Below are 26578 nucleotides of genomic sequence, written 5' to 3' on the forward strand. Positions count from 1 at the left end.
TATTATTATAGTTAGGATGAATACAGATCTGACTATACATTAATCAAAACCATCACTATTTGCTCACAGATGTACAGGTACACCATAGCAAACTGTGTTTTGGGTTTTGTGTCGCACACAAAACTCAACATTACATCCTGCAAGCATCAGAGAGTTTCCTCTGTCAAGCGAGCCCATAAAAATGACTTAAATAATTTTGTACCAAATGGTTACAGTGCGGTTGCAAGAAAATGTTAAGTGTTACGGAAAATTTGTTCTTGCTGAGCATGTCTCAATCTACCTGGGTCTGCTGGCTTGGCTGCAGTTTGTTTTTACTGGAGTAGCAGGTGATTCCAACTTGCAAATATCTTTGCTAAAGTTATGACCTGCTAGTTATTGACATGAACCATTAACATGCTCAACACTGGTTTATATATCAATAGGAATACCTGTAGAACCAGATAATCAATATCAATAGAGGTCTCTAAAATGCTTCTGTATCATAGCTGAAGCCTCATGTTTCAAGAAAGTGTTGCTCACAAGCAACAGCATATCAGGCATTATATTGACAAGTAAAACAAATTTCCGTCTTTAATTTCCTCTGAATGGTGTGTCTTGCTAAACAATGGATATATTCAATTATCTGACTGAGTTAACATAATGAAAAGACACATTTAATTTAGCTTTATTAACATGACTTTCGTCCTAATCTCACTTGACACATGAAGGTTGACTTTTTGATTTCCTTTCCTCCATCTTGTTTATTGAGTACGATACAGTGTATTACTCAGTCAAATGAATAGAAGTTAAACTAAAACATGCTATCACAGAGCAAAAGGCGGGTGTGTTAATCAAATGTCAAAACAGTGAGAAGCTTACTGTCGCATGTAAAGTCGAGGGCTGCCACATCTTGGATGGGGATCTCTTTCAGGAAGGCTGGTTTTTGACAGCGAGGGTTACCACTGACCACCCTGGTCTTCTTTAGCCACTGACCCAGCCAGGCCAGGTGACAGTCACACACATAAGGGTTGGACAAGAGGTTGCTATGGACAGGAAACAGGTAGACAGCTAAACAATAATAATTGAATATTTGGCTATCCATCATGTCACATAGAGAAAATCCAAACACTGAAAGGCTTTGGTCAGTCGAAAAATAGCTTGAATACATTTAGATGGATGTCAAAGACTGGGGATAAAGAGAACAAAAGAGAGGCAAAGAGAAAAGGTTATCAGATACTTTTTATTTATTTGGGAAAGTAAATGACGTACACGGAATTAGACAGAATGTGACAGATTGAGAGAAACCATGAAACAGAAAGAAAAGAAGAAAGGTTATCTTTTGTCTTATCCATTTTAGATTATTTCTCATTGCATCCTGTTGTTTTTGTTACTCTTCATGAATTATTTATTTTGAGCAATATTTAACCTGAAGGTTGGGGTGACAGATGGGATGACCGGTTCATTTACTGCAGCAGTATTTTGAAACACAACTCAGTACTGAAATAATCTTCTAGAATTTTAAATTATTTTATTTTCTGCTGAACAAAACCAAGTTCAATCTATTTCAGTATAAAATATCTGCATAAATCTTCATCCCCGGAATGCCATAGATAAGTATGTAATATAAGAAAATGAACCGCAAATTGAACAAAGACAGCAGAATCAAAGAACAGAGCAAGAAGCAAAGAGAGGACCAAGAAATACAGACTGCAAAACATTAGTAGAGAGGATGGGAGGGGACTTTCTTTCGACATGAAACATTTCTATGTCATGAAAATGTGAAATTGTAATATTTTATTGATGTATAAGATAAGATAAACTTTATTGAGGGATATTCTTTAGTCACAGCAGTGTTACAGTTGTAAGTGTCAATAAATCTGAATATAAGTATAAATAGAGAGACAATTAGAAGACAGTTAGAAAATAGCAAAAGAAAAAAAAAATCCACAAATAAATAGACAGCGAAGAGAACAACAACAACAACATCAAGGATAAGAATGGACAACAGAATGGAAAAAAAAGACAGTAAGGGTGAAAATGGACAACTACAACAACCGTAAACAACAAAGGAAACAGAGTGACAATAGCAGTGACAAGAATAAAATAAATAAACAAAAATAGGCAGGATGCGAGTGAGCCAAGACCAACAAGGATAAAAAAGATGTGTCATGGCTCGTGTTAAATTACACACGTCATGTGTGACGTGTGTAATTTACGTGTGTCATGGTAGTTTCAGTTTGTGCTTAATTTTCCTCTTCTTCTCCTTTTGGCTTTTCCCTTCAGGGATCGCCACAGCGAATCAAACTTCTTCATCTAACCCTATTCTTTGTATCCACCTCTCACACCAACTACCTTCATATCCTCTCTCACTACGTCCATAAATCTGTTTGGTCTTCTTTTAGACTTCCTGCCTGGCAGCTCCAATTCCAGCATTGGTCTACCAATATATTCATGATTCATTTTATGCTTAATAATCATTTTTTATTTGAAATAGTCGAAATAGACTCTGAGGTAAACCATCATCTTTGCCAACCATCAAGTTGTGCCAGCGGGGCCCAAACTCAGAACAACAGTGTTTGGCAACTGAGACCTGAAGGCTCGAAAAAGGGTTTGGTCTGCAAAGCTATGATTCTACCGGCCTTCCTGTATGAAGCAGAATCATGAACCAACTACAGCAGACAATTAAAAGCCTTGGAATTAATCAAGCAAAGAGGTCTGTGGAGGATTAACTGTGAAGACAGGCGCACCAACACCAGCATTCTTCAGGAGACAAATTTACCAAGCAATCACAACCGTCAACAACTCTGATGGATGGGCCACGTCATCCACACTTGTCCAGCAGTCACTACATATGCAGTAGTGTGTATATAGTGGGGGCTGGATGCTTGTTTGACTGCTTTTATACCTTAAAAATGTAGGACAAGCTTTCAAATTTTGTGTGTGTTTGTATGGTGACATATATTTCTCTGCAACGACAACTGTCCCTGGATAAGGGGTTATGTATGATGGGCAGTATCAGTGTATATGCATGCGTGTATATATGTGTGTTGCATACAAGACATCTCAAGGGGAAACTTGGCCAGATTTAAAGAGTAAAATTTTAGTATACAATATATTGAGCGACTAAGTAAGTGAATAATGACATGGAAAGATTAAAAGAAATAAAATTTGATAAAAAGGCTGACTAATAAAACTCACATGGTGGACAGAGAGTGAAGTGTAGAGAAGGCTCCCGGGGCAATGCTGGCAATCCTGTTGTCATACAGTGAGAGCAGACGCACTGAGCTCAAGCCAGTAAATGTCGTGTTGTCAATACAGGTTATCTGGTTGCTCCTCAGCATTCTGGAAATACAATACAATTATATTAACACAAGTCTTTTCAATAATTTTTTTCTAAAAACCAACAGCTCACATGCTTCCAATATTTCATGATTTTCCAACTCCCTCCATGATACAATTTCAACGCCCCAATTAAGAAAATATAATAAGCTGACTTAATTCTTATACATGGCTCTGCTCATTTTTGGAAATAATGTATCTTGGCTGATGAATTTGTTTTCTAGAACAAGTGAATAACTTGACTCTGTTTACCAAGAAAATATTTTGCATTACACAGTTTGAAGTAAGAGCTAACCAGGAGTATAGAAGTGTTCAGGGCTTTTATCTTATTTAGTATGTGCTAATGCTATATCAAAAAACTAGCACAAAGCAGCAGAACTGATCCTATATTTATTTGAACTAGTCTGATATTTAATGATTGGCACTTGTTCTTAGGCACTCAATTTGCAATTAAGTGTTGTTATTTATTCATGGATGTCTTGCTATCTTTCTCTCTATTTATATTACTCATTGTATTTCACTCTTTTTATTTGACATAACTTATGCTGCTATGACAGATGAATTTCTCCTATGGGGATCAATGAAGTTTATCTTATCTTATCTTATCTTATCTTATCTTATCTTATCTTATCTTATCTTATCTTATCAAGTGTCTTTGAGTTAGCCCATGTGGGCTGGGCATCTCAAGACTTGAAGAAAAGCACAATATTTACAGTACTTATTAATTACTTATTCGTGACATGACTGGTTCAAAATAAACTACAAGTTCATATCTTCAGTTAAAAAAATGTCTATGTATAATGATCAAAGACAAATTTAAAATGATGAAATAGTGAAAATCACTTTGCATACAAAAAGTACTTGACAATCAAAAATCAGATTCCTTTTGAATGAAAAATTGCTAGGACATAACAAATATCATTGTTCTCAGTCTTGGATAATCAAGGAACAGAAACATAATTTGTGCTACTGGTATATGCACTCCAATAACGTCTCATATTTACTCCAAAAAGGTCATTTTCGAAAAACCAGGAAACAAACTGAAACTAGGATTCTTAACAGCGTTAAGTTGCCTTGAGATATACAGACACTGTTAGACTGTGAACACTGCTTATTTTGAGAAAATACAACATCCAGACAAACTAAAAACACCAAAAAGAAGTGAATAAGAAAATAAAGAAATACATAAAAGAGAATGTCATGGACAGATAAAGGGTAAACTAGAATATATCCCTTGAGGAACCCATGCCATTGTCTGTCACACAACATTAGGCTTTGTAATACAGTCATGCGGGACCATAGTAACTGAGTTAGTTAGCATTAGCAATCTCTGGGATGGGCTAACCTAGTTAGCCAGGCTATTATTGGAGCATGGAGCCTTTTAACATAAGACAGAGACTGCCATGATGCTATTAGAGGGTCATTAGCTTGCATATGTATACATGATCGCATTAACTACAGCACATACACAGACAAAATTAGCTTAGCTCAAGATTCCCGTCACTATCCTGTAACCTCTAATTGGATGGTGGCCTGTTTATGGAAGGTACCTAAATTAGAAGGGCAGAGACAATCTCTCGGTACCTTTCATTTTAAGATTAGTGAGCAGCCACCTTTTAAAGTTGTTTTGGGCTTTTTCATTTTCCTCGCTGAAAAGAAAAGCTAAGAAAGTCAGCAGCAGCATTTCAATAATTTTCAAGCAGAAAATTGACTCTGTTATTTTCATTTTAATTTGCATGTTAACTTGTACGATGTGGTTGAAATTGATTAGAAACATTAATTTTTTAGTATCAAGACACTACTCATCCCGGTGTGGTTTTAGATGCAGCACTAAAGACCTCAACATTTTCTGCAATAAGCGAGAGATTTGTGCATTTGCTTGAAATAGCAAGAACAAATACAGGTTCTCTCTGGCCATGATAATTTATATTTTGCGAGAAACACAAGTTAAGTATTCTGAGAGCTCTTCATGGGCCCCACATACACATCACAAGTACTAAGTATTGGTGCAACATTTACAGCACAGTGACAGTGGCATAGAGTGAAACAGCAACGTTGTTGTTAGTTTTATGGTGTCTAACATAAGCATTGAGCAACTGCAACAATGTTTCCAGTGCGGGGATTGATTTCCTCCTGCTGGGGTCACCTTTCTTTATCTGTACATGCTATTTGGCCTTTGCAACTTTGTTGCGAGGGTTTCGTCATATGTCTGGACAGACACTCGTTTGCGTGTCTTTATATGTTAGGGATTTTCATGCTTCATTTTTTTATTGCTTAATCCTCAAAACTATCCATCACAGCGCAACCCTCCACGCCAGTGGAAAAGCGGTAACAACAACCCTTTGGTTTTCCCAGCATTAACCACGCTCACTTCAAATGTCTGACCAATCACACCATAGTTCGCAAAGACCATACGAGAAAAAAAGTTCTGCTCAGATGATGTGTCGAGAACAAGCTGCAAGAGCTCTAGAAGCAGAGCTGCCAGAACAGAATGATGTCATTTTGTTCTTGCAACCCTGGGAGCGAGAACACATTTCTCGCTTCTTGAAGAGTTTATACAGGCCTTAAGCCACAATGGTGATGACCTCTGTAATCACGGTGAAATCATGGCAGTCAAAACAAATCATCATAATTGTCATGAAAAAAACAAAGAGACTCTCAACTTCATATCTTAAAATCAGTAATTTACTCCCAACATGGGTAGGTAATCAAACACTAAGTAACTGAATACTGAGGGGCTTAAACGTCACAGTCTGTATACAACAACTGAAGACAGATATTGGAAGTAAACCTGTTAAGAAAAAACAAAGCAAAAACAAGAACAGAAAAATAATCAAAAAATGGTAGAGAAAATTTCAAAAGGGTAAGAAATAAGGACATTCACTCTGTCGATTATAAGTTTTTGTTATAAAGCCATAATTACATATATTACTGATCATATCCACAGAATTTAAGGTGCAGCTAAGACAAAAAAAACTGTAATATGCTTACATGCTATTGGGACACTATTTCAACAATATCACTTAAAAATTCACAGGTTACAATCAGCATACAGTACAATACCACTTCGCAAACATACGCACTGCTCCCTTGAAGACATAAACATGCTCAATTCTAAATCACTTACAGAGTTTTTAGGCCTGTGAGGCCCCTGAACATCCGTCCCTGGATTCCAGTTAGCTTGTTCCCTGTCAGCAGCAGCTCCAGAGCTCCACCCGCCCCGTCAAAAACACCTTCGCGGATGTCACGGAGCTTGTTGTTGCTGAGGTTGCTGTGATGATACACAAACTTTTGAATTATGTGTCAATAAAATCCAACTGGGTCAGCTGCAAATTGCTACATGTAGTGCTCTCTCTCTCTCTCTCTCTCTCTTACACACAACCACACACACACTCACACATGAACACAATGTGGAAGTTAACCAACAACAATGATGAGAAGATACAGAACACTTGCTCATATAATAAGAAGCAATAGCAATCACAGCCGCTGAAGCTACCATTTACAGCATGTTGTGTACAACCTCTCTCTCTCTAGACGAAGAAAGGAAAGAAAAAGAGATTGAGTAAAGGAAGGAATATGGAAATGAGTGCTCAACAATCTATATTGTCAGTGACACTGTTAGATTGTTAGCAATTTCCGCTCCAATAAATCAACTCCTGGTCATTCTGTATCTTGCTGACATGCACACATACGCACACGCACACGCACGCACGCACACACACACACACACACACACACACACACACACACACACACACACAAACGTGGATATATGCACACACATAAATGTAGAGTAGGTTTTGGAAAAGGCATGACTTTAAATCTGAACTGAAGGTCCATCTTCTCTTTCCGTTTAATATTTGCTTCCTCCACAAATTCGACCCACCCATTCTCTCTCCATCTCTGTCTGCCCCTTCCACACTCTTGCTTGTCTTCAGCCACTGCTCTTTTCCAAGCCTTGCTCATCACTCCTGTTGCTCAATCCTGCTATCTCTGTCTGCAAGTCTCTCTTATTGTAATTCATCATTTTAAAAAAAAAAGTTCTCCCCTCTCCATAATTTTCGTCCTTGTCCTTTCCAATTTCATCCGATTGCCTTCGATAACACCATCTTCCCAAGGAGTACGTACATCTTCCTCAAGTTAGGCAGCCTCTTAAACGTCCCTGTAGCCTCCAGGACGGCAATCTCATTGTCGTTTAACCGCCTGCAGAGAGAAAGATAGAGACAGGGACGCAAGGCATTTTTTATTCCATGAGATAAACTGCACCAGAGTTGACCGCTGTGCACAAAAACAGGAGACATCCTACTTGAGAATAAGGAATGACTGCGTGAAGGTTAAGAGGTATTTATTGATTCTCAAAGTATGATGCCCAATGAAACAGGGGCAAGGTTAGATTTTACCAATCAAGAGAACAGAAGAGAACTGTAAAGAATCTTTTCTATGCAGTCATCAACTGCCCTGAGCCCTCGGAAAACAGTTTGGGAAAGAGAGAGATGGGAAAGTACACATCTGTTTTATTGAAGCAATTTGTACTAAAAGAGAGCAGCTAAAAGGGGGCACTTGGTTTGAGCATGTGGTTGTGTGTTTGAGATTTTTTGAGCACGGGAGGAGAAAAACAGAAAATGAATGCTTTGATAAGAAACAGGTAGTTAAAAGATGGCTCAAGCTGAAGCAAAACCATATACACATCAAGTGTGAAGTACTTCAACAATTCTTCAAAGAGAATGTTTTTTAATGTGTTTAAGAGTATAAAGATTAGAAAGTGCATTTGGAGTTGTGCTGCTAGGAAAAGTGTAAACATTATTATAAATATGATTATAGATATGAATATGAACAGTGCAATAGAACAGCAGCAGTGCAATAAGACATTTGAGTGCAGAATGGTGTGCAACTCACAAAGTGCAGGTGCAAGGATGGGTGGGTGCAGTTTAAGTGGGCAGTAGACTTTACATGTGCAAGGAGATTTTCTACTCTCTTTCCATTTTTCAACAGTAAAATGAAAGATTCCATCAGACTATTCAATATTCCGGTATAAGATGTTCCCCAGGCTTCATGATAGCTCCTTTGAGACTCGGAGGGAGATAGAAAAGACTCTTGAGAGGTGTTTCAATAGAGAGGGCTAAAAATGAAAATTTACTTTGATGATAGTGCTCTGAGAAAGGCAGACGAGAAAGGCAGACCTGCATGGGCATTATGAGGATTTAGATTTATTTCTAGGGCAGCAGACGTTCTCAGTCTGATAGTTCATTGTGTGTGTGTGTGTATGAGTATCTGAATTGAAGTTGAGCAAACTTACAGGTCTGTAGTGTGTTCTGGGATATGTAGCGGTACACGGGTAAGTTTGAGATTGGAGCAGTCGACCACAGTCCCTTCGCAGCGACATCTCTCTGGACACACCAGATCCTGGAAGCACTCACCGCTTAATCGACTTCGATAGTCTTCTTGGCCTGCAAATCAAAAAAAAAAAAAAAAAAAAAAAAAAAAAAAATCACATGTGTGTGTGTGTGTGTGTGTGTGTGTGTGTGTGTTTGTGTATACTCAAAATCCAGACAGTAAAGCAAATATATTGAGAGAGAAGAAAATGTAAACCGGATGTAAAATTTGATGAATACAAGTAGACATCTTGTCCCATCTTTGTATATAAGAGTACCAATTTAGATACTGATGCAGTTAAATTGAAGGTCAACGTAATTTTTCATGAATGCTGTGGTAAACATCTGAGAAGTTGTTGCTTAGCGGCTTGGGTATCTAAATGAGTCAGGTTAAGGGTAAGGAAAGCTCTATATTTCTTTCATTGAACAGCTCCACAGCATGAACTATCTGGCAATATATCTAATTCAACTATTAAAAAAGACACAGCAGATAAGACAGACAGTTTGATCAGTCACCTCTCATAAAATGGATGAAAAGAATTCATAGAAAAATTAGTATATGAAAAATTCATTGAAACCCATAAAGGAGCATGCATCCTAGGGTGTAGCGTTGTGTCTGTTGAGAGGCCAGTGGGAATAGGCATTATCCCATTTAGCACTTAAATTTTGCCTCATCCCAACCTTTGAATGTGTGGAAGCTGATGAGAAATGATGCTGTGCTAAGTACATTTAAGCTGTCAGAATAAAGGTTTTTGCAGATGGCAAAATTTGGTAGGATTTCTCGGGAATATTTGCATATTGCTTTTCGTTTAATTTCAGATGTTCAATCAAATGAAAATTTGTCAATGTAGATAAAATTTCCCAATGTTTAAAGATATTACTTAGATAAAGTGCATTTTCTCACAAAACTCAAGGTATCCTCTCTATCTATCCATCCTGAACTTTTCCCATTTCTTTTTTCGCCCCTGACTGTCATGAATGCCCCTCTCTCTGTGCCAACACAAATCTTGTTGGTTGAACCGTTGACAGAAGGAGAGCACAAAGTAAAAGTAAAGGAGGAATGGAAGTTGAACAAAGGAAGGTCAGAAGCCTTTCCCATACATTCATACCTGAAATAAGAATTAAGAAGCTGGGATAAAAATAATGATGACATGTTTTGAATAAACATAGCGGAACATAATTGAGGGGTATGAGGGAAATGAGATGACAGATCAGCCATGCTAATAACTGAACTATTGAAACTTTGTGTTGGAGGCAGTTGTCCAAATATGATGAAAGATAAGTGGAACTGGAAATTGGTTAAATTGCAAAAATGCAATGTAGGAAATAGCATGGCAATGGTTTTCTAAAAATAATGGCTCAAATCATAGTTCACTACATTCAACAAGCATTTTTCTTGCTGCTTTGCATATTTCACAGTCAATTAATCAATCAACATTTTGGGGAACTCCATGACACTGGATAGAAATGGAGAGTTTCCACGAAGTTTAATCATATTACAAATGTTCCAAAACACAATTGTCCTTCTTGATTGTTGTACAAGTTGTGTAGCAGCCAAACATTTATTCAGGAAAACTGACACAACTATTGCCTTCAAAAACGATGCTTTTACTAAATTATTGCATTGCTTTATTGCCATATGACTTGCCTCTTTGAATTATTGATCAGACTATTAATCAGGAAAACTAGTTTGTAGAAAATGAATGTCATGGAAAATCTGGAAAAAAATAATACATTTTGCTAAAACTAGGGTGTAATCTACATCTTGCTGATTCACGGGTAGAATCTTCCATCGCAAAAATCTTTACACAGTACAGTTGTTATGGATTATTGACGCAGTAAATAAGGCTGACTGGAAAGTGGTAGGTTTTAAACTAGAGCTTAGAATTAAAGCCTCACAGACAAAGGTCTGACATTTTTAATTAATATTGACGCTAGTCTCAAATCGACTTATGACCTTAAACAATTACAGGTTATTGACAATATGAAATTTAATTGACTGACCTATTTCACTTTACTTATATAGTTTTGAAATTTAAAAACATGTCATTTCTTATCCAAACAATAGCTAACAATTTTAACAGGAAAATTAAGTATGTTTTGAGAAGAATAAATTGTGTTGGTAGTTGTGCATTCAGTTCAGCATATCTTACTTGATATAACAACTGATAATCATCCCACATTTATGCATTTTGCTGTCTTTCGCATCTTACTTTTATCCCATGTTTTCACTTATTGTTGATGTAACATACATATGAACATAGAATGAGCGGAATCCTCAAGTTTGCTTCAAGACAAGTGATTGGCAGGATGCAGTTGGGTGTGTGCTGGGCGGTCCCTGGCGCTTGACGGAACCATGTGATGTCACAATAGGCGGGGCCACATGGTTAGATCAAGCACAAGAGACAGCTGCACATTCACAATGCAGGTCCACACAGGAGGAAGGCGGGGCAACAGAGGCCTGCACCAATCAGTCAGGGTAGGGTCCATATAGGAGATAGGAGAGACAACACACAGCTGCAGGGACAGGACCAGAAAACTGCCTACCAATAGTGATAATCTCCAGACATGATCAGAGAGGAGAGGAGATGCAAGAACAGAAATTGGACTGCAGAGAGAAAGAGCTGAAGCAAAGAGGACAGCCGTAACCAGCTTGAGATGCGTCTGCGCTTAAGTCATTTCAATAAGGTTAATGGGTAGTTAACTGACAAACCCTCTCACTAAGTGAGATTAGAGGATCGTTTAAGGATTGAAGTATTGAACTCTGCCGTTCCCAAAAATCAACGGTTTATTTTCAAAGTTAAAGTTTGTCATGTGCATTTACGGGGATATACTATCATCACTTTCCAGGGTGTAATCATAATGCACAGCATCGATGACACTGAAAATAATGTACAAAGAAGCAAAGAGGATTTTAAATAAAAACACACAAACACAAGCAGGTAAACTCATACAAAATTAACTAATCACAGTCTATGACGAGTCCCTGCTGCGTTACTTATTGTGCTGCTCTGGATACTTAATCGGTCTGTACTGTAATTGGTGAGACCCATGACTCGTATCAAACGAAATAACAATACAGTTATACCCGTGTGTGTGTATTACTCAACACATTTTATTTATACTCATAAACCTGTAATTGTGTTCTAAACACTATTTTATATTATAAGGAGTTCAGTGTGAATGCTTGGCTTACCTGTACACCTAAACTTCTTGCCTTTAACCTGGCTTATGCGCTTGTTAGCGAGCCTTCTGGGTTGGCTGCAGCGTGCCCCACTTGTCTCAATAGGGTTATCAAACAGGTAGTCTGCCAGCCACTTCAGGTGACAGTCACACATAAAGGGATTCTGGGCTAGATGACTGGGAAAGAGCATAGCATTGACCTGTCATTACTTTCCACAAAAAACACATTAAAAAACCTCCTGATTAGAAGCAATGCATTGTGCTTGGCAGATAGCAATTCATTGGAGGAACTATTCACTTGCCATCTTACTTTTTCCATTTCCAATAGAAATGTAGTAGAAGTGTACATCCATATTGTATTAGCCTATTTTTAGTCTATTAGCCAGAACATATTTAATGTACACAGCTGTTCCCTGCCACTGTTTGATTTTTTTTTTTTTGCTATCAGCATGTCATTCTGATGGACTTAATCGCCTAGGTATAGGAAAAAAAAAATATTGTGTACAAAAAAGACTTATCCTTCGAATGAACTTTTGGTGTCTGAAAGTATGATGTAAATACTCACAGAGTCTTGATGGAGCGTAGTGGTGTGAAAAGTCCTTTGCTGATGGTCTGGAGTTTGTTGTCATATAGTGACAACAGGTTGAGGTTGTTTAGGTCTTGGAAGGTGTTGACTCTCAGGCAATTTATTTTATTGGCATTCAACAGCCTGAATCACAAACAAATAACAACTCATATTTAGATGAAACAAGTTATTATTATCAAACCATAAATAAATTGTTGCACTAAAAACACGTTATCCCTTATATCCTTATATTCCTCTTATCAATCCCCGCCCTTTACGCTCTTCCTCTGTTATATATTTTTCGGGCAGTAACAAATAAATCTGAGAACTGCTGTTTTACTTTAGCTTTTCATTGTGGAGCAGGGCGGGGATATCCACTGTTGTGAGGAGTATAATATTTTGTTTTGATAGGAGACACCGGCGGAGTGGCAGTAAAGATGGAGATAAATGATAGAATAATGGAGATTGCATGGAAGTTATAATGGAGTCAGACAGGTAAAAATTTAATTACGATTGGTGCAAATATATATATTTAAGTGAGGTAGGCTGACAACTAACTGTCTGGGGGAGACAGAGGTTGGCAAATAAGGTATGTGATAGAGAGATTTGCTAAATCTTTCATAGCTGCACTTCATTACTATTTTCAGCAAGTTGACAGTTGTGTCCCTGTACATATAGACATTTCCACCTCCCATTCCCAAACCCAGGAAAAATTCTTATAGCTTCTTTTCTTTTTTCTTTATCTGACTGGTCACTAAGTGTGTTCAGTGCAGAAGCTCTGCTTAATGATCTCAGGGCATTCTAACTAGAGCATATCCGAGCACAACACACATTTGCACTCAGAGAGATACATGCAGGCACATACTGCTCTGCGACATATTCACGCCTGATTAGGCAGCATACACGGGTATGTAATTACTTGAAACTGCACCAGTAAAACAAAGCCGTGCAGACCATGCACACAGTAGCCCTGTAATAATGCAAAGCAATAAACAGGTTTTTGTCATGCATGGTACGCATGCATGACAAGCAGTGAAAGCCAATTTATTCTATTTAACTGTTATGTACCGTGGTGATTGATATTACATATATATGCATATATATGGATAGATACACTAGATGGATGGATGGATGAATGGGTGGATGGATGGATAAATGAATAGATGGATAGACAGATATTCCAGATACACTCACTTGTTTTTGTTCTGCTGCAGATGATTAAAAAATGTAATTTATTAGTTTTTTTTATTGAGAATCAGCAGCAGTGGAATTCAAAGAATGTGCTTTTAATTTACCTCTTAACGCATATACATAAATCTCTACTAGATTTATGATTTACATTTTGGATTTGTATGCATCAGTGTGATGATAAAATTGGTGGGAAAGTTTATTTCAATTTTTGACGAGGCATCACTACAGTTTACCTGTTGTGCAGGTATTGCAATGTATTATTAAAAGCCTTTTTGCTTATTCTTTTCAATACTTACTGCAATTTTATATTCCTTTAAGTGTCTCCCTGCTTGTCTGATTTTGTCTATTGTTTACCATGCAACACCATTCATCTATTCTTTCATTTATCTGCACCCTCATTGCTCCGTCTGCAAATATGCACCTTGCATCCAAATAATTCACCCAAGCCCATAAACGGTCCTGTATAGTCACTCATTATTTTTGGTTCAATTCACTTTATGACAAAAGAAGTCACAAATGTTCATTGTTTGTGCAGTAGACTGCACCATTAGTAAGGACTGTATACCAAATAGTAACAATGATTTGGGAGTCACAATTTTTTTGCTACATGAGAAATTATTCATGAAAAAAATATTTTCTGCTGAAGAACTTAATAGTTCATATAATCAGTTACAATCATTGACGTTGATCATCAAAGACAGACTGACAGTGATATTTCAGAAACACGCACACATACACGTAATGAGGGTTTGTTTGTGTGTTAAATGTGATGCTCTCTCCCTTGTGAAATTTCCTTTATATACTGAGCTATGATCTAGTTAATATATTTAGGCTGTAATAAAAGTGTAAAAAATCGGTACAGAAATTCTGTACAGTTGCCATGTTACCAAATCACCTTATTCAGTTCAAATGCAAAACTAAACATAGTTAAGTTGAACCTATGCACAATACCTCGACAGTAAGAAAGACAGTTTCAGTGTGCAGTTGTGAAATCAGTCCCATAAATCATGACACAAAGCCAGAGTCAAACTTGTTAACAGTTCACCTGCAAAAAGGTGACAATAATGTAGCTGCTGAGTCTGAATTGTTCCCTTAAGACACCTCAGTTTTAGACAATTTAGACCAGACAAATCGACGATATTGTGCTCCTTGCCAAGTTACTTTCGGTCTTCTTTGCAATTTGAATTTTTTCTTGGCAGAACAAGACACAGACACACCAAACAATGGTCCACGCAGTCAGTACTTACAGTAGCTGCAGGGAAACCAGTCCATCAAACAATCCCTTGGGCAGCTCGGTGATCTTGTTCCCATACAGAACCCTGTGTAGTAGAGTCACAGTGACCCAAATTTAGGCAAGAGCATTCATCGGCTTTTCCTTGAAAAAGAATGAAATGGCTCAAACAAATACTATCATTATTTTTTTCACATTTTTTCCTCTCTAACACCTATTAGAGAAAACTGCTGCTTGCATATTTTGTGTCAAGTGGAAACTTTCAGTTGATGCTGTTTGTGGAAACAGCATACAGTAGGTATTACCTGTAAATCATATAGCCTGTGGGCTATCTGCTCAATGTTGCCTTCTATAATTATGGTTACCAATGTGAATTATATCTAATAAAATTTCCAAGTGTTACACTAACTCTTAATATGTACCTGCGGAGCTGCCAGACAGTGTTGCTCAATGTGCAGTGGGAAGAACATTTTGAAAAAAAATCCTACTTATTTCATTCTGATTAAGAACTGCCATAAAAAATATTCAATTACCTCTGCGAAGGTGTGTGTGTGTGCGCGCGCGTGCCATTACAATATTAATCAGTGTACTTAATTTATGTAGCAATGGACAAAATGCAATTCACAGTATAAAAGCCTGGAGGCAGAGAGTGGACTTAAAGTCTATGTACAAAAGTTTTCTCTTCAGTAAAAGAAATAGAATCCCAGTTGGGAGGGCCGGTGTAATGTTGGTGAAACAAGTACAATAAATTAAAAATATTTATTCAAAAGCCAAATTAAAAACGTGGAATGTGTTTGTTTAATATTCAAGATAACATGTTCCTCTGTGGATTTTGTCTAAAAGCTGCATCATCAAATGCAATAGTCATTAGAGATTTTCTTATTTTTAAATAGGAAAGTTTGCTCAATATAAAAAAAGCCCTTCTTGGGCTGAAAAAGGCTTTCGGATGAGATGTGAAGCATCTTCATGAAAAGAAACTAGTCCAGTTACGCAGTAAGATTTAAAATCGATAGACCATGACCTGAATGACAGAGAAGCTTCACAGACGTAGAGGAAATATTGTATTGTGCCTCAGATGATCTGTAACACAAGGGCTATATGCAGTGCTGCTTCACTAAACTGTGTCACGGTGGTAAAGTGGTGCATCAGCTTCACAGCACGAAGGACCCTGGTTCAATTCTGACATGGGGCCTTTCTGTGTGGGGTTTGCATGTTCCCCCCCGTGTCTCCAATTCCTCCCGCAGTCCGAAAACATGGAGCAGGTTAATTGGAAAAATTGGGAAAATTACCCAAATGTATGTATGAGAGACTGATTGTATCTGTCTGTGACTGCAATAGACTGGTAACCAGTCCAGGATGTACCCCGCCTCTCGCCCGATGGCACCTGGGATAGGCTCAAACATCCCCCACGACCCTGAGTAGGATAAGTGGTAGACAATGGATGGATGGATGTCTATGTGTGTGTGTGTGTGTGTGTGTGTGTGTGTGTGTGTGTGTGTATGTGTTTATGTGTGTGCATGTGAGTATTCTGAAAAAAATCCTTGTGGAGATCACCTTGTCTGCCCTTTCTTGTCTGTCTGTCTATCTCATTTCCATGCTACAGATTGATTCAAATTAAACTGTCCTTCATTTTCTTAGCGATATCACCCTCGGTGACACAGACTAACACATACAGCACAAAAATACTTCACAATGTTATGTTCCAGTGGTTATCAATAACAACAAATGTCTTTGCTTAACATATTAATAAGCAATTAACTTCCTGTTGGAATTTGTGTGAGCGTCTGTGTATGCAACTACATGACTAATTGTGTGCTTGCGTATACTTACAGAGAGGTGAGTGAGCGAAGGCCACTGAAAGCATCTGCAGCGATGTCAGAAATCTGGTTCTTACTTAAGTCACTGTGAGGGTTGAGGGGTTGGAGAGAGAAGGGGGCAAGTAAGTGCTCTACTGTAATACACAGTAATGGGGTTCATTCTGTGCGGATGTCCTAGAACTGTCTGAGAAATGATCATGAGGGAATACATCAGCATAGGTCAAGGCGAGAGGACATGGCTTGGTAAAGGAAGGAAGTGTGAGTAAATGGTGGTGAGAGAGGGGAGAGACAGAGATAGAGTGACAGACATGGAGGTGGAATGAAATGTAGTGACAGGAAGAAATGGAAAGAGCCCCTGAGTGGTGGCATGTTAAATAGAGTGCATGTCAATCAGTTCTACCAATGTAAGATATATTATTTAACAGTTCTGGTGACATCAGTTGAAAAGTGCTTGCTTGTGTGTGCATGTATGCTATGTGCAGTGACTGTGCAGGTCTGTAAGCCTGGCATATCAGATTTTTGCATGAATGGCACGGTGACTTCTCTTGCTATTAGTGCGGCTGAAGGAGACAAGAATAAGAAAAATATGTAAGTGTGAATATGCAAGAGAAAGAAAGAAAGAAAGAAAAAAAAAGAAATCATGAATGAAAGAGAGAAAGAAAGAAAGACTAAAAGACTAGACGAAGTGACGTGGAAACCAGGGATTTTAGAGACAGCTGGTGCTTAACTTCTAGAATAAAATTAAATAAGAATAATAGAATAAAAGCTAAAGTTTTTAGCTGGAAAGTTGAATGGGTGGGAGGGCACTGGGGGTGTGTTCTGCAGCTGGTTCATACAGTGGCAATGCTATGTATGACTCATGGACTGTTCCCATTCAGCTAGCTCTCTTTGGCTTGACCTTTTGGGTTCTTTCACATTACAGAGGTTAATACAGATCATAACTGATTTGTAATTAATGCGAGTCAAATCTAGTGGTTAGATTAGGATCTTATCTTGGGACAAAATATATTGGAAAAAGTCCAATCGACTTGTGTTGATATGTGAAATTGACCAAATATTGTTCCAGTTATCCTCTCATATGTGACCAGTTTACTTAATACATACAGGACTGCAAATCTTTATATGGTCAGCTTTGATTTGTGTATCTGTGCATGTGTTGTGTTAGTAAAATTAGATGACAGATAAGGTTTGAATTCAAATTTACACATTTTGTTAATTTCCCTGGCTTTACATGATCATGTGTGTGTGTGTGTGTGTGTGTGTGTGTGTGTACATGTGTATGCGTGTGTTCTTTCAGACTTACATCCTCTTGAGTTTCTTATAAGAAGAAAAAGCTCCTGCTGGGACACTTTTGATCAAGTTCTGTTCTAAACGACTGGAGAGAAAGAGAGAAAAAAGTGAGACATTATTCAACATGGAGGACAAACTATCCATGCATGATAACAGAATAATAACCCAAAGCAATTAAAATAAATAGATATAGAAAATCGCGCGCGCGCACACACACACACACACATATATATATATATATATACATACATACATACATACACACATACATATATATATACACTATATATACACATTGTATATGTAACAATATCCATCGATCTATCTATGCCAACATGCGTTTTGGCTGTATCTTAATAATAGAAGCACATGATTAATATTCATTTTTATAATCATAAAGTTTCATACGTTTTAACCTTTTCCCTTGACTTTTTTCTTCAGATGCAGTCAACTGATAATATGCTGAAGGATTCTCAATGACTAAGAGTCAAAATGAATTTATGACATCTTCTTCTATGGAACAATGGCAGACTCATTACATGGTGCAAGTAGTTTTACTCTAATATTACACTGGCAGTTATATTTGGGAAATATAGTGTATTTTAGTTTCTCTCTTCCTAATGGGCAGTGCAGTGCAGGTATTCTTCAAGTCTTTTTGCATGAGCGGAATTATAAGGTCGGGAGGAGATATGTAAAGGAGGGTGGAGGAGAGGCAAGAGGGTTGTATGTTACATTTAATGAGATAAAGAGGAATGATTGAGGAACAAAAATGGTGAAAAGTAGATCCAGAGGCAGGGAGTAAAAAGGAGCCAGAGGGGTAGAAAAGTATAGAAGAAGGAAGGGAGGAAGACTCAAGGGGGAAGAGGAGAATGCAGTGAGGACACAAGGCCAGCAACAGGGTCAACTGTCAAAATGATAAATGAGAACAAATCCACACCTCTTCTAGTCCTCCTCCTCTTTAGCCCCCACACTGTCCTGCACTTGACATTTGTCTCTAACCATTCATTTCTCTCTTTTCTAATCAGTCTGTATCTGTCTATCAGCTCATATCCCTTTCTTTATTTTTGCGCCTCACAGCCTTGGCAACAAACACCACCCATTTTACATCTGGGGTCATAATTAAGCAAAGATGCATTGACAAAGACAATCTGCACACACAACAAGTTACAAATTATGTCAGCGGGCAGTAAGACAAAACTCATACAAGGACACTTAGAGGCTCAATATCATAGGAAGGCATTTAAGGAGGCAATATAATCTATAAGGTGGCAATTAAATAATAATAGATAGAGGAGGTGAGTTTGGCAGATGAACACACACACACACACACACACCTGCAGCTCACCTGCTGCTGCTGCTGCTGTAACATATGAATTTCCCCTTGGGGATCAATAAAGTATCATTAATCCCTTCACACATACAACTACACCCACGCACGCACGCACAGTTAATTCTTTCCTCCTTTCCTTGCTGCCGGTGTTTCAAATTGTACAACAACTATAAATTTTGGAAAAATAAATAAATAAATAAATAAATAAATCTTCCCATCCGCTGATGATTCAGTTCTAAAAGCAATAATACTAAACCTGACTTGCTGACTTTAGTTAAAAACAGTATCTAGCAGCTAAGAAGCGAGATTATTACATTTGTTACAACAGTGATCAGTTTCCCTCTCCTTGCCGTTTGAATGAATTCGGCATGATTTTCTACTAGCTTCTTTCCCCATGTATTGATTGTCCTATTATTTGCTTGAATAATTTATTTTTGTTAGATAATCTATTTATTATTTCTAAAGCCAAGAGCCAGAAAATCAAGTCAGCTTTTTTGGTATTGATCCACTTAAGTTAGCAGTTTCTGCATGCACACATACTGTAATCCTTGCCACAGGTATGCAGAGATTTAACAATATATCAACTTATTATACGTCATTGTTTATGTCTGAATCCAACACATTAATTATGGATCCTTTTGTTTGTCCCTGTGTGTCAGGAACAGAGACAAAGACAGAGAAATGGAGATACACAATTTATTAAGAATGCAATTCTTACACATTCTGCAACCATGATGTGTTTTCATTGGTCTGAATATCCATTTCAGAGAATTGCCTATCACAGAACTAAAAGTGCCAAGTCACAGTAGCACATCTACATAAAAGCCTGTGCGCTGGTGTATGTGTGTTTGTGCGTATGCTGATTTATAACTTATGTTGGAGAAGTCTGGCTTCATCTGGTTGAAAAAGAAAGAGGACACACATTCCTTCTTTGCTCAGAACGATCAACTTGCTGTCCTTTATAGGAACAGAAGCAATCAATATGGATATATATCACATCCAATGTGATCTATATATATATATACATATATATATATATATATATATATATATATAGGGAGAGAGGGAGAGGGGGGGATTGTAAAAGGAAAGATGATTGAACAAAGATGAATTGAATGTGCCAATGTGAAACTGAGATGAGCAACAATTTGTCAGTGGAACAGTGGAATGACAACATGAACCACATCTGCTGCTACTGACTATCAAATTTTTGACTTTCAACTTAGAGATATCTTAATAGACTAAAGACACACAGAGCCACAGAGAGTTACATATAAAAAAAATCTGAGAATGAATTGTATGAGACATGGATGCATCCACAAATAGCTGGCACCACACAAGATATTGTTCAAAATAATGCATAAAATTTAAAACAGAAGTGCTCTTACATCTCCACTATGCCTTCTGGGAGGTTCCCCGGTATTTCAGTAAGGCTTTTGCGACGGCAGTCCACTATATTGTTGTTACAGCTGCAGCTGGGTGGACACACAGCTACCAGAGGTACACATGTCCTTGGTTCCGTTTGGGCAGGACCTGTAGACAGTTACGCCCAGATAGCATTTAGAAATTTGGGTTAATATAACATTACCTTCTTTAGTAGTGTTGCACTGTTTCTTGACCACAAGTTAACTTTTTGGAAATGGATATAAGACTTGATACATAACAATCTAGTCAATTATTGAGTGTCTAGAAGTGTTTTATGATAATAAGACAATGGGCATGCAGAGATTTTCACTCACATTATGAAAGTTAAAAATAAAACAGCTCTATTGTGAAGATATTTTATTCAGAACTAAAGGATGCTGTGTAATATTTTAAAGAGAGCGCAAAATAACCTCTTCAAAGACAAGTCTGATGAGAAGTAATGAAAGATTGCCTTTTAAAAGCAAACAAGTAATGTCAGAAAATCTGGAAGTAAACTAGCACTAATTAATACACTTCTGTACATGCTTTGAAATGAACATAAAGTTTCTTTCAGTACAGCCAAATAGAAACAGGCTGAACATAGAGAGAACTGTAACTGATGAAGATGCGCATTAGCAACATCAAAGCTTTAAGAATATTAAAAAAACACACCAAGAAAAAAAGACAAAAAAGTAAAAAAAACAAGAGGCCTGGTTCTGACACTGGGGGGGGAGGTTAAAGCTGAACCATGAGGGAATGGTCAGAAAGTCTATTAGCACAGAGAGCTGAATGGGAGAGATATAAACACTGTATCTGAAGCTTATAACTTCTTATACAGGCCTTTTAGCTGATTACATGCTCTACATTGTGTTGGTCTGTCAGTGTTATAACCTCAATGCTAAGCTGTCTTCAGATGATAGCAATGCTTCTTGTAATAATGGCCTTGAGGTTTGTTAGATTGTCTTCAACTCTTTGTTGAAGAGTCTCCACTGTCAACATCATTCAGTTGAACTGAAGATTCTGCTGAAACTTTCTAGCATCATCACAAGCAGCATCACAATCTTAATTGCCAGCATTTATTTGGATTTGGGAAATCATCTTTATTATAACATGTGTCCTTTTATGCTCCAGGGCTGAATTTTGTTGTTTTCCTCATGCATTTAAAAAATGTAAAAAAAAAAACAAAAAAAACTAAAGCATTCCACCAACATCTTTTTTCAATTAGCATTTTAAATCAAATAATTTCACTTTTTTATGTGCTTCAATTTTTTATTTTTTTTTTACACCGGATATTTTTTTGTTCTGAAGGTTCTAAATTACACAAACCATTACTGATTGTATCAGCAATAATGGCAGCCATTGGACAAGCATCCTTCAAGCACAGACTGTTGCCGTTTTCTCAATATGCTTGTTGTCAATGGCCTCAAACATCACACAAGATGCAAAATTTAGCTTTGTTCTGTAAATATACGCTTTCTGTCATTATCTAACCTGTAGTTATGTTTCAGTTAAATCAGTTTTAACCTCTAGTGAGACAGACAGTCAATGTAGGCTTATTCCAAAGCATACATTTAATTTTTATTCTTTTATCACTGTATGTCTTGTATTGAGGACCCACCTCAAAACAAAATGTCAAAGAAAATGGACTAATGACACACTGAAAGTTGAAGCATCAGATTGTAATAAATGAATCTTGGATAGCTTCAGTTGTGAAGGAGAACTCACCATTGCAGACAAAATCTTTCTTTTGTACATCTGGGACATTAAGACCTCTCATATGGGCGGGGGCCATGCACTGGGTAAAGGGAGCCAGACCTCGCCTCGCCCTGAGCCAGTCAGAGAGCCATGACAGGTGACAGTCACAGTGAAGGTTGTTGGAGTGCAGGCGGCTGAGAAAGACAAAGGGGAGGATTAATTATCTACCCATCAGACAGGAACCAAACATTAATTGATTTGCCTATGTCAGATTTTGAAATGCCGAAACGTTTGTGATGCTAATGTGAGGACACTGACTGATCAGTCTTAGGTGACACATGCAAATGATCACACAAAGATGTATGTGTGCGCGCACACACACACACACCCACACACCCACACACCCACACACTAATACTAATATCCTTAGCACTCATTTCCACAAGGCCTATGACAATATGACTCTCTTTCAAGAAAGGACAAATACAAACAATTCATAATCTGTCCTGACAAGACAACCTGAGAAAAGTGGAAGAGAGAAAGAGAGTGAAATGAGATAAATCAAAATGAAGGTAGTGAATAAGAACATGCACATGTGAGAAAAGCATAATATGAAGCGCAAATAAAAAGTGTGGCGAGAGAATGTAACAATGTAGAAACAAGAAGGAAAAATTGTTGCATTAATAACCAGAGTGAATAAATGAAATGGGAAGGATGGTTCTTATTTCTTTTGAGTATTTCTAGCCATTCTAGTAATATCTTGTAACCTGAGTGAATATATTAAAATTCCCCGCATCAAGAAGCAGGTGGCGCAAATGAAGAAAATTTGAGATTTGAAAAACGAAATCTAAAAACGTAACACCACAGTCTCATTAGATAATATTACAAAAATGATTTCCACATAAGTTGATGAAAGGTATATTCACAAGTCAATTAACATTTCACATTGTCCGCATCATTATATAACAATCTGCATTGTTACAATATAAACTAGAAAACATCAGAGGATCTTTTTCCCCTCTTTAGGGCTTATACTCTTCTCACGGCAGGTTGCATTGGCTGGGGTTGACACCTTAACAGAGTGAGGCAGAAAAGAGCAAGAGGAAGCAAGAGAGGAGGAGGATGGAAAAAAAATGGCACAATGTCTTGTCAGCGTATTGTATGCCAGACGGGATATCTAGCCTTTCAGAAGACAGGCCTCCCTTTGTAATAAAGCAGAGGACAAATCCTGTTATGGAACAGAGATGGGCTCATTGATGCTAGCAGTGGGGGCAGTGGTTTTAATACCTCTCCCCTATTATAAATCCAGTTTATAGTCAAACCCCCGCCAGGAGATAGCCACGTCTCAGCCCACCCCCGGCTCAGCCTTAATTACTGACAAGTAGGATTAAAACACAGGGGAGAATGGGAACAGGTGGGGGGCATAGAGAAAGTGCTGTGCTTGTGTGCTTGGCAGTGTTCTTGAGTCAGTCTGATAGGGTTTATAGTGCTTATTGGACACAGGTTATTCAGGGTTTAGTTCATGGGGTTTTTGTTAATGTCTATCTTTTTAATGGGTGCCGGGATCCGACGCCATGCTTAGAACTTGTCCCTTAGGGCAACTGGGCACATCCTTAATGCAACAAGGCAAATACCAGTTTTTAAACACTCGCAGAGAACGAGGCTGCAGGAACTAGTCTTAACATTTGTGCAATAGCCAAGAAACGAAGTGATGTTCTTGCTTTTAAAAGTCATGGTCATTGTGGAGATGACTAAAGAGTGAGATGGAGATGGAGACAAATATGAAATACATCTGACAAAAAGGGCATCATAAGCTCTAAGTGGCATGGGAGGTGAACATTTTTATTATGCCCCTCCAGAACCTCCTAAACAAATCAGGAACATCTTTAAACATTTGATTAAATTAGTTGGGAATTTAATGGCAGAATCCAAGGGTGAGAAAATGAGAGGGACCCAAAACTGTTTAAGAGAAAGAGATAGAGGAGGATGAGGAGAAGGATGAATATGCAATGCAGTTGGTGTAACAGAGATAAAGAACATTTGACTTATCAAAAAGACAGTAAAGATGAGGAGCAAGAGGAGGTCAAGGGTGATGAAGATGTAACACCAAATGCAGAACATGGTGAGGAAGAGACAAGAATAAAAAAAAGTAGAAGTGGGAAGAAACGTGGCCACAAGAAGACTCGGATAAAACAGAAATGCATGAAAAAAGAACCGTGGAATGACAAATGAAATGACAGCAGAGTGATGATGAAATGAGAAAAGTCATGATAGCAAGGAACAAAATAGGAGACTGATTGGAAAAATGAGCAAGAAATGAAAAGGAAAATGGGTGTGTGTGAATTGGGATGCAGAAACATTAAGGAGGAAGAGATATATGGGTAGAGGAGGAAAGAGGAAATAAAAGTAGACAGTCACTCAGTGTTGACAGAAAATAGAAGCAGTCGAGGGCTTCTGATTAAAAGATATTGGATATTGGTAACTCTGCTCTCAATCTGCTGGCAACTTGTAGCTGTGGTGCTGCCTGAAATCCAATTTCGAAGGGCTGATTTCAAGCCATATTACCAATGGAGGTGCAGCAGAATGAGGGAAATATAAATTGTTGCCATTTGATTGGCTGCTGCCAGTCATATTTTAAGAGAATAATGGTCATGGAATAAAAAGATTTCTGAGACTGTGTGTGTAGTTTTTGGGAAATCCCCGTTTTGAATGTTAAGTAGGTTCGCGTGACCACACTAGTGCGTCCTAAAAATGATGATTCGGGGAGGAAATCCCACTATACACGCTGGTTTGACAAAATTCAACCTCAAGTCTGGCCAGATGGAATGCAACAAATGGTCTGCCTCGCACACAGTCTTGCAGGATTATGGGCAGAGTCTCTCAAGATATCGTGCCATCTCCTTGGCAACAACAAGATCGTCCTCTCAGCAGACAAAACACTGAGACACACAGATCAAATCCTCCTTCTAATCAATCAGAGATGCTGATTTGGCTTGAAACTCATGTCGGTTGATGACACACACGAACACACGCACGCACACACACACACACACACACACACATCAGTGAATCGAAGCAGATTTCCTTAGTGTCAATGAGGTTACAATTAGCCGAGTGTGTTGTGTTCGTTGCTGGGTCAATCATCGTGTGTTTCTGTATGTGTTTATCTTTGTTGTCTACGTGACCACATGATTATTTACGTTCATGAAACAATAAAAGAGGTGGTTGTGACATAAACAGATAATTACACACGGATTCTTAGATAATAGATAATAAGTAGATAATAGTGTGCAAAAAAGGGCCATCATCCAGATGAAAAGTTAAACTGGTAATTAGCCTGTGTGTGTGTGTGTGTGTGTGTGTGTGTGTGTGTGTACGCATGTGTTAGCATTTGAGTGTGTTTAGAGTGTCATGCTCTGAACATTTTGTCCACTAAAGAAAAAGTGCTGATAACTCACATCTACATTCTGTGTGCTCTGTATATTTGAGGTCTCACAACTTTTGAAGAGGCGCTGTGTCATCATTGTCTCTTTGTCCGGAAATCAATCACAGAATTGGTTTAAGAACAAGGTCAGGTTTTATTGCCTTGTTGACAAACAAAATGGAGGAGAGGGGTATTCATACTATACTTTTTCCTCTAGGACTATCTAATGACTACTGACTGCCATGACAGAAAAAAGAGAGAAGTGCAATAATCACTATACACAAATCTCCTTTTTAATGGCTATGTGGTGACGCCACCAAAATTAAAATCATTTTGATGGCAACTCCCCTCCTGCCCTGACTTTCCCAACTAAAAGGATACTATAAGGAAACAACCTCATATTGGTGATGAACTTGGGAATTTGCCCAACTATGTGCAAACACTTAATAGATCTCTGAAGTCGTAGCAAATTGCAAAGTCACACAACCATCAACTTCTTGCACTTGTTAAATGCAAGTCCCTGAAATCCATTTTGAAACAAATAACAATAATCACAACAACACTTAGATCAATAGGCACTTTCATCAGTGGTTTTTTCTCAGCATTGGTTGCTTAACCCTGGGTTTTTGTCATGAGGATTGTATATAATTGTAATTGTATTTTAAGTCTTAATAAAGAACTTTTTGAGCTTTAAAGCTTGGGTTCGGCATTGGAGGTATGGTTCAGGTCCTGTTGGGCGTTTTGAAAGGTTCAAG

General features: G+C 37.9%; 1 protein-coding gene across 1 annotated transcript in view; it reads right to left on the reverse strand.

The window, feature by feature from the left end:
* slit3 (slit homolog 3 (Drosophila)) overlaps positions 1–26578 on the reverse strand; it is a 222396-nt gene that overhangs the window by 37074 nt on the left and 158744 nt on the right. The window contains exons 8-19 of the mRNA XM_086158069.1: positions 22430–22593; positions 20689–20833; positions 17984–18055; positions 16694–16765; positions 14880–14951; positions 12442–12585; positions 11890–12053; positions 8618–8768; positions 7450–7524; positions 6446–6589; positions 3178–3321; positions 859–1022 (exon numbers count right to left, since the gene is read on the reverse strand). Coding sequence (XP_086014195.1) covers positions 859–1022; positions 3178–3321; positions 6446–6589; positions 7450–7524; positions 8618–8768; positions 11890–12053; positions 12442–12585; positions 14880–14951; positions 16694–16765; positions 17984–18055; positions 20689–20833; positions 22430–22593 — 1511 coding nt within the window. The remainder of the gene's footprint in view (positions 1–858; positions 1023–3177; positions 3322–6445; positions 6590–7449; positions 7525–8617; positions 8769–11889; positions 12054–12441; positions 12586–14879; positions 14952–16693; positions 16766–17983; positions 18056–20688; positions 20834–22429; positions 22594–26578) is intronic.

Source organism: Fistularia commersonii, chromosome 13, assembly GCF_037954325.1.
Source record: "Fistularia commersonii isolate RoL2024-O1a breed Wild chromosome 13, RoL_Fcom_v1.0, whole genome shotgun sequence".
Lineage (NCBI taxonomy): Eukaryota > Metazoa > Chordata > Actinopteri > Syngnathiformes > Fistulariidae > Fistularia > Fistularia commersonii.